This window comes from Octodon degus, unplaced genomic scaffold (assembly GCF_000260255.1).
Source record: "Octodon degus isolate 3935 unplaced genomic scaffold, OctDeg1.0 scaffold00074, whole genome shotgun sequence".
In the NCBI taxonomy this organism is placed as follows: domain Eukaryota; kingdom Metazoa; phylum Chordata; class Mammalia; order Rodentia; family Octodontidae; genus Octodon; species Octodon degus.
The window spans coordinates 6,360,780-6,370,094 of NW_004524650.1; the positions used below are offsets into that span (position 1 = coordinate 6,360,780).

At 34.9% G+C, this 9,315-nt stretch overlaps 1 protein-coding gene across 5 annotated transcripts in view; it reads left to right on the forward strand.

Annotated features, from left to right (window-relative positions):
* The window catches only part of Arhgap29 (Rho GTPase activating protein 29), a 67,409-nt gene that overhangs the window by 25,436 nt on the left and 32,658 nt on the right, over window positions 1-9,315 (forward strand). For all 5 annotated transcript variants that reach the window (XM_023720289.1, XM_023720290.1, XM_004635712.2 and 2 more), the window contains 2 exons: window positions 7,494-7,590; window positions 8,302-8,374. In XM_023720289.1, the coding sequence (XP_023576057.1) occupies window positions 7,494-7,590; window positions 8,302-8,374 (170 nt within the window). The remainder of the gene's footprint in view (window positions 1-7,493; window positions 7,591-8,301; window positions 8,375-9,315) is intronic.

Here is a 9,315-nt window from a genome sequence, read left to right on the forward strand (position 1 = left end):
TCCACATTCCAGACACAGACTTGAGAGAGGCCTCTCAGCCGCCACCTTCAAGATCTTTTTATCTGTGAGGTAAAGCAGTCTTTCTTTGCACTTTCCCACAATGACTGTCTTTACACTTGGAGTCAGTGTTACTATTTTACTTTTGTGTTGCTTAAAATTTTAAAGGGAAAGATTACTTTGTTGTTATGAAACTTACTCTGCACCAGGAAAATTGGGTGAGATTAGAAAACTTTAAATGTGTTTTCTTTGAGTGAAGTCTGTGTTTTTCAATAAAACCACCTTCCCTGTCCCCTCTGTTTATATGGAAGCCCTCCAAAAATATATTGGTGTTGCAAATGAAACACGCCCAGTGACCTGCAGAATAGTTTATTTAATCATTTTATGGCAATTTACTTTTCAAAACTTGGTAAGGCAAGGGATGGGTGAAAACCACTGTTAGTGTCTATCCTTTGCTAAACGATCTAAGTGCTTCACATACTTTCTTCTTTGCCAAAAGAAAGGAAAAAGAAACCTGTAACATCTTTATTTTAGAAACTTGAAACAAGATCAAAAAGCCAAAGGACTATGGTGAGCATTTAGATCATTTATTTAATCTAACACTCAGATTACATTTTTACAAAATGACAGTTGATATGAGCAATTAATTTGTTTTGTAGGTTTTACTGGTAAAATGCATTTTTCATGTTTACCGAACTAGAAGGAAGGAAAGGGAGGCAAAAGAGAACAAAAGGAAATAAAATGCAGAATAACATTAGAATCAAAGATGTATAATGTTGTGTTAATACAGATTTCAATATATGAGGTCTACTTCATAAAAAATGAAAAATTGAGCATTTATTATTTATTTATTGCTTTTGAGACCATGTTTCCTTGGGCAGTTCAGGTTGACTTTGTAGTCCAGGCTGACTTCAGAACTCAAAGCAATCCTCCTGCCTCAGCCTCCAGAGTGCTAGGATTACAGGCATGCACTGCCATGCCTGATCAAAAAATTGAAACCTTAACCTGCCCTTATTTTATTTTGAATGCGGAATTTACTTTGTAATAACTTTAAAAGAAAAATCCTTAACTATTCCTTATTCGTTCTAGTAGTGATTTGTATTTCCTGTGTCTCCTGTTTCCATACAGGAAGTTCAGTGTGACAAATTTCTGCAATATGGTAGGAAAGATATTGGCTATTTTTGAAGTAGATAAAAACATCTTCAGAATTCAGTAATTTATGATGTATCAATATTTATACTTTTTATTTCTTTAGGTCAGTTTTATTGGTAATATAAAAGGAAAAAAACTATAGGTTTTCAGTCTGTATTTTGCCCTAAAAACTGGCAACTAAAATAGAAAAATAAGCCTAATTATATCTCCAAGATTGTGGAAGCCTCGTATTTTTTTTTCTGTTCTGCAAACCTGTTTTCATATGTAACTCATTCATGCAATTCAAAATGAAAATAACATAAGAGAGTATTCTACATTGAAATTTTTTTCCTACCCCAGACCCTTAGCTACTCATTCCCTGGATAAATAACAACTATTACTGTTCTCTTGTGTGTTTTTCCAGACATAAATACATGCAAATACATGTATTCTCTTTAACCTACTTTTTATACAGATAGTTTCCATTTTTTTTATTGTTACTAATTTTTTCTATTTTTCTAAAGCTACATGGTAGTCCATTAATGTACAATTTAATGACCAGTTCATCACTAATAGGTGTTTGCTTTGTTTTCACTCTTTGCCATTACGAATGGTGCTTCAATAAGTAGTTACGCAGATTCTTAGATAGGCAATCACTCAGTTGGTGACTCTGTGTGTTGATATTCTTTGGTATTGTTAGAAGTCCTCTGTTCAGCTTCTGACCTTCCTGTAGCAGTGCCAAAGAAGCTGATTATCTTTACCAGGAGTGCTAGTTACTGAGCTTTGATTTCTAGGCTGTCAGTGAAAATTGGTTTCTCAGGATGGATTTGATTTGCCTTTCCCTTATTTTGCTTGTAGCTTGAAAGCCATTTTGTTTTAGAGTCATTTATGTGTCTTGTTTGTTTATTTGTGTACTTAGAATCAAACCTATGGCCTTTGCACTGACTGCATCCCTGACCGGTTTTTGAAATTTTGCGAGTGTTTTGCTTCATGGCTCAGTTTCCCACACTGGCCCTGAACTCATTATTTTCCTATGTCAGCCTCAGATTTCTGGGATTACAGGCTTGTGCTGACTTGTACATCCTTTTGTGTGAATTGTTCTTTTATCTGTTTTTCTCTTGGTGGTTAATCTTTCCTCAGTATAAATTTGTAAAAATTCTTTTTGTATAAATAAAATTAGTCCATACACTTTGATATAAATTGTACATTTTCTTGACCTTTTTTCTTTTGATATACTTTATTTTTGCCTTTAAGTTTTATTAATCTTTTTTATTTTTTTGGTTTCTGGGTTGTAGGCGTTAGTCTTCCCTGCTGTGAAATTACAGAATTTTTCCAGATGTTTTTAGATACCATTTATTAAATTTGAATATTTGATACTTTATAAATCTATAAATATCTGGTTACTTTATCAGTAATTATTCTTTTCTCATTGATTGGAGTTGTTACTTTTTATTATCAGTTACTGAGTTCTTACATATATTACTCATATCTTATATTTTAGAAGTATTGAAAGCAAACATAATGAGCCCACCAATGAATTGAAAAGAGCAGATAATTAATAGAGAAAAAAAAATGTAAAGAAAAGCCTGTTAGAAATGTGGGGTTGGGGCTCAGAGGTTTCAACTAGACAAGTGGTTTAAAGATTCATTACCCAAAAGGTATGAAAGTGAGTGAATTTGTGTAGGAATAATGTATAGACAAGAAAGCAAGATGAGACTGTCGGCCCAGTGGGGAGAACCATGACATACGGATTATCTTCAGATAGATATAGAACTTAGGAAGGAACTCAAGTCTATTGAATATCAAGCACTGTACTGTATATCCTTTAGATTTGTTTTCTCAGTTCCTCTCAGTAATGTGCCATTTTGCATATGAATCTGGAGCACAGAAGGAGGTTTGTCCAAGGTTATTCAGATATCAGGTAGTAAAATTATAGAAAAATAAGGGGGAAAAGATCCATTTTAAAAAATAATTTTGTTGAGAAACAAATAGCAATGAGACAGTTCCAAATCTGATTAGCAGGGCAGTTTCAATAATTAATGCATTGCATATTGTTGTCTTATTCATTGTACAAGATGCAGACATGATACCCTGTTTACAAAAACTGTTAGAACAAATCTTTCTATTCATTGAATTAAGAGAATACAGCTGTATATCTATCCTATTTTGGATATACAGACACAAGATGGTCGTTCATTTGTGTTCCCTTTTTTTGTTTAGTTTTGTCAGAGAAGGGCATTCCATTGTTATTTAAATATTATAGTTGCGTGAATTCAGCAAAATATTCCAGTATAGTCCAGTAGTCCATAATAATAGTGGGTTTTCCGTAAGATTGGCAATATCAGAAGTTGTTGACTTGAGCCTTTTACGGCTCATCATATCAGTATGGCTTCACTCTCCATACTTCGTTTTCACACTTCTATGTTGGATGGTTAAGACTAAGACAAAAGCAAGACCTACACAACAAGAAATGTAAAAGCTCCATTTTTGACAAATAGAAAGTTATTGTTGACAATTTTTCAGTAGTGTATGAAAATAATAGCTAGTATACATTGACTAGTTTGTATATATCAGGCTATTTTGTATGTATCTACATTTAATTTTCACAATGACTTAAAATGCATAATTATCCCAGTTTTATAAATGAAGAAACAGTTGCATAGAGGAGTTATGAAATGTAGGTAGGGGGCCGGCCAGAGAGCTCAGCAGATTCAAGTGCCAGCTTAGGCAGAGTGCAAGGGTTGGGTGGGGTTCAATCCCCGCACCACAAGCCTTGCTGGCCCTGCCCCTGGGGCATGCTGAGACTTTGATTGAGACTGGGCATGGTGGCGTGCCCAGTGTTTGGGAGGCTGAAAACAGGAGGATCACTATGAGTCCGATCTACATATTCAGACCCTGTAGACCCTGTACCAAATACAAAAAAAAAGAAAAAGAAAAAGAAAGAGAAGAGAAATGTAAGTAGGACTTAACCTAGGAAGACTGGTTTTGGAATTCCTTCCCTTAGGAGTCAGCAAACTAAGGCTGGTGGACTGAACCTGGCCTGCCTCCTGATTTTTGTAAGTAAAACTTTATTGAACACCACCATTGTTACTCATTTATGTTAGCACCTATGGTCTCTTTCAGCAGAACTGAGTAATTACAACAGATCATAGGGCCTGAAAATTTTAAAATATTTACTCTGACTCTTCATAGAAACTGGTTTCCAGTACCTGATAACTGAACTGGGTAAAAAAAAAAAAAAAAAAAAGTCAAATCTTGGTGCATTCAGGATTGAAAGTGAAAGTAGTAGCATGACCTGTTGATAGAAGTTTGATAATGAAGAAGTAGTAAATTAGATTGGATCATAGGTTTCAGAGTAAATATGTTAAACTGAACATTTTTTTTTTCACATAGGAAAGTATTCCGTATTTGTAAGAAAAAATGTTAATTGAATGGAGGTAGTGAAGGCTCGAAATAGGAATACTGATATAGCCTAACATTCTGTCGAATATAGGCAAAAGTGTGAGGAATTATTGGAAAGGAGTCAAGCTTTTCTGTGAAACACTAAGCAGTAACAAAAGAAGGGATATTAGAAATAGACAAAATTAGAGGCAAAAACAGTGACAGGAATTTTTTTTAGGTTGGTGCAACCTAATTAAGTAGACATGAAGATAACAGGAAAAATAGTTCAAGTCTTTTCAGCACTTACAGTTATTATTAATTTTAATCTCCTAGTCATGTTTAATGCCATGAAGTATACTTATAGGAAGAAATATTCTGGAATTTTGGATAGTGTTTTTCTTTAATGTCTAACTGGTTAAAGGTACCACTTTGGTGGTATTATGTTACATATCTACTTCCCAACAAAAGTTAAAAACAGTTTAAGGTATAATTGATATCCAGTAAACTGTTCCTACTTGAAGAAGACAATTTGATAAATTTTGATATCTACATATTCTTGTGAGACTATCATCATTAAGATAAGGTTTTCCCTGTTACAAATCCTTCCTTTCCCTTTACTTCCCACCCCCCCTTCACAAATCTGACATGTTGTGTTTGCATTTTCACTTTGTACATATTACTTTTTTTTCTTTGACCAATGAGTTTTTAAAGCAGGGTGTTAGTTTCCAAATATCTGAGAAGTTTTCAGAAATCTGTTACTTATTTCCATCTTGCCTAGTTTGAATATTTTGAGACTCATTGAAACTTGCTCTATGATCCATGATATATTGGTAAATATTCATTTGGAAAGAACATATATTTTGCTGTTACTGAATAGCGTTCTATACATGTCTTGTCAAGGTAGTTGATAGTATTATTCAAAGCTTTCCTGTCCTTATTTTCTGTGTTCTCTCTATTGAGTGGGTTATGAAATTTCTGGCTATCACTGTTTCTTGTTGCAAATGTATCAATTTTCACTTTGTGCATTTTGAAGCTGTACTTGTTAGGTGCATAAATGTATAGCTCTGTTAGATCCTGTTGAGGAACTGATTCCTTTTTTAAAAAATTTTTTTATCTTAGGGAAAGGTCTATAGGATGTTTAGGGTCTCACTACTAGATCAGACTCTTAGTGATAGTGATCCGCCTGTTTACAGCCTCCCAAGAGCTAGGATTACAGGTGTGTGCCACCACGCCTAGTCTCAGTTGCTGTCTCAGCCCCACCCCCACCCTGGTGGGGGGGCTGGGCTGGCATTGCAGGCCTGGGGATTGAACCCCCAGCTCCTGTGCCTTCTTGCAGGTAGTTTAATCCACCGAGCTATTTGGCCGGCCCTTGATTCCTTCTTCATAAAATGACTTACTTTCCAGCTCTGGTTATCTTTTGCTTAGGAATCCACTTTGTCTGACATTTAGCAGTAAGCTGGCATACTTTTTGTAAGTGTGTTGTGTTTTATTTCTTCTCTGTCAGGGATTATTGTCATTTGTTGCCTGGTAATTCAGTGTCTTGAAAATCATTTATTAAGTTTTGTAGACGTTTTGTTTTTGTTTTTAGTTTAAGTAGAAGAACTATAACTTGTTTCTCCATCTTAGACAGAAGTCTAATAATATTTTTTAAATTATTTACAGTGATTCTTAAGTTTTTCCTTTTGTTTGTATTATTTATTAGAGATTTGTATTAGGGAGTTGACAAGTATGGACTTTAGTCTCCCAAATCTGTGAGGTTTTACATGTAAAATGTTGGCTTTAATTTCATGGAGCTGATAAGCTTTAGGTTTAATACATTGCTGTCTAGAAGTTTTTGCTTTCCAACCCTATTTGCATATTAGAATATGGAGAGAGGTTTTGAAAAAATATTTATGCTTTACTTCAGACATGAAATCTAAATCCTTCAGTGATGGGGTCAAGTTCGTTTTCAAAAATTCCTATCCAAGATTAGAAACAACTGGTGTACCCCAGAATATGTGGCTTATGTCTACACGGCCTCTCTTCCTTTTCTTTACTGGCAAGGATCTTTAAAAGAATGATACAGGGCAGGGAACCAGCATGGTTAATTTAAAAAAAGACCAGTTCAATCTTCAAATTTTGTGTTCATAAATTGTGTTTGGGCTTTTAACGAGTACATCCAGAAATTAAGGTGCCTTTTTTCCAGTTGTGTTTCACAGTTTGCATTAACAAAAATACAACCTATATCTTTGATGTAAATGAAGCAACTTTTCTATGTCAATTAATGTGGACCTCAAAGCCTAAGAGTACCAAGACTGCAGATAAATAGGAATTTGAACTTTGTAAGAGAATGGGTTTTTTAAAATGTAATATGCTACATTATAGCTTTTATGGTATGTCAAATTTATATATGGCTTCAATTATAGGTAGTTCATAGTAACTGAGTGAGCCTCTGAGTATTTAGCTATGTTTTAAAATACCAGAAAGATGCCAGCACATTAGGAGTCCAAGGCAGGAGAATCGCAAGTTCACACCCAGGCTGGGCAATTTAGCAAGACCTTGCTTCAAAATAAAAAATAAGATGAGATGTATCTCAGTATGAAAGTCCTGGGTTCAATTCTCAGTACCAGTTAAAAACCAAAACAAAATAAATGTCTAGCCAGAGTCAATAAGAAAAAAATAGCACAAACATTCTTTTTATAAAGACGTGTCCTATATCCTGGATCCTTGTCATTCTACGATCACTTTCACATTAATTTGCTGTTTAGATTTATCAGTTTACACAATGCATGCATTATTCAGCTTAGAATGTAGCTACTTTTATTCAAATTGATTCCTTTGTATGATTTTTGTAATGATGGACTTGAAAGTTCTGTCCATTTTTTTCTACTAGGCTTTTCAGTATCTCAGTCTTTCAATGTTGAATTTTTAAAAGATTAAATTACTTTGTGTAAGTCTTTAAAATATTTTCTCCTTTACTTATTGTAACCAACCTTTCCCCATAGCTCTGAACTTTACAGAAGTTAATGAAGAAAACAAAAACGATCTATTCCAAGAAGTGTCTTCTTCCATTGAAACTTTGGCATTTACCTTTGGGAATATGTAAGTAGAGGAATGTCATTTAAATAAATGAGCTTAAAATGGCTTAGAGTAGGGGCCAGGGAGATGGCTCAGTAGAATAAGTGCTTCCCTGGCAAGCGCAAGGGCCTGTGTTCAATCCCTAGTTCTGCCAAAAAAAAAAAAAAAAAAAGGCTTAGAGTATATTATATAATCCAATTTTGTGAATATTTATATAATGAAGTATTATCTAGCTTAATCACAGCTTTGGAACAGCTGCATTCTGTGTTACCTTATTACTATATTGGTGTCTTTATGGCCAAATATTTAGGGCACTATTCATTTGTAAATGATTATGTTTTTGTTTTTGGGTTTTTTGTATTTAGTACAGAGTCTGCAGGGGCTACAGGGTCTCACTATGTAGATCCGACTTGTAGTGATTCTCCTGTTTTCAGTCTCCTAACTGCTGAGATTACAGGTGCATGCCACCATGCCCAGTCTCTTGCTGTCTCAGCATGCCTGAGAGGTGGGGCTGGCACACATGGCATGCCAGGGATTGAACCCCTGCCGTTGTACCCCAGCTGTTGTGCTCTCCCTAAGAAGGCACATGTTTATGATTTATATAAATGGATTCTTAAGAGTTTTTTCCCTCAGGATTGTAAAATAATTTATTCTAGATGATAAATTGAATCTGAAGCTTGTAGCAAGTGTAATAATTTGTCTTTTTACCTTTTTTTTTTTAACCTCTCTGGACAGCCTTACAAACTTCTTTATGGGAGATGTAGGCAATGGTTCATCATTACGACTGCCTGTTTCTCGAGAAAATAAGGTAAGTTTGTGTGACAGCAAAACTTTTAATACTTTTTAATGTTTCAGTTGTTTACCAATCTTAATCTCAGCACAAGGTCTTACTGTGCAACTTGGACTTTAGGGATCCTGTCTCAGCCTCCCCAGTGCTGGGATTATAAGCATGTGCCACCACTCCTGGTTTTGGGCCTGGCTCAGCACATGCCTGGGCTTCCGGGCCAGCACAGGATACAGTGCCAGAGATCGAACTCTGGTCTTGGTGTTTGCCAGGCAGGTGCTCAGACCGCTGAGTTCTCTCTCCAGCCTGATAGTTTTTAAATTGACAAATTATTATTTTGTGCTAAGAAAAATAAAACAGTTCACTTTATTTATGATTGCTTTGTGGAGCAGTAAATTGGTTATGTTTTATCTTGTTAAAAGAACATGTCTAAGGTAGGAAAGCACAGGGGCCAGGGTTTGATCCCTGGCACTACATGCTGCGCCGGCACCACCCCAGTACACAGTGACGTGGACCTTGGGAGGCTGAAAACAGGGGGATCACTATGAGTTCAAGCTGAGACCCTTCACAGAACGTTAACTAATTAACTAAATAAATAAATGAACATGTCTAATAATTGTATAGCATTTAATGTAGCCAGTGATATATTTTAAGGTCCAAGCTTTTAGTAACAATTCTTAACCATTTTTCCCTGTAGATATTGCCATAGATCTTTTTTTTTTGTTTGTTTGTTTGTTTCATGATCTCTGCGAATTGCTTTATTTTTTTTTTACTGTTTTTTTTAAAGTGCTTTTATTTCTTTTCATATTTTTTTTTATTTTTTTTCAAAGTTTTATTGACAAACAGATAGCAATGAGACAATTTCAAATCAAATCGGAAGGACAGTTTCAACAAATAATACACTGCATATATTCTTCTTAGTGGTTAATTGCTGTACAAGATGTGGACTTGTGATCCTATTTACA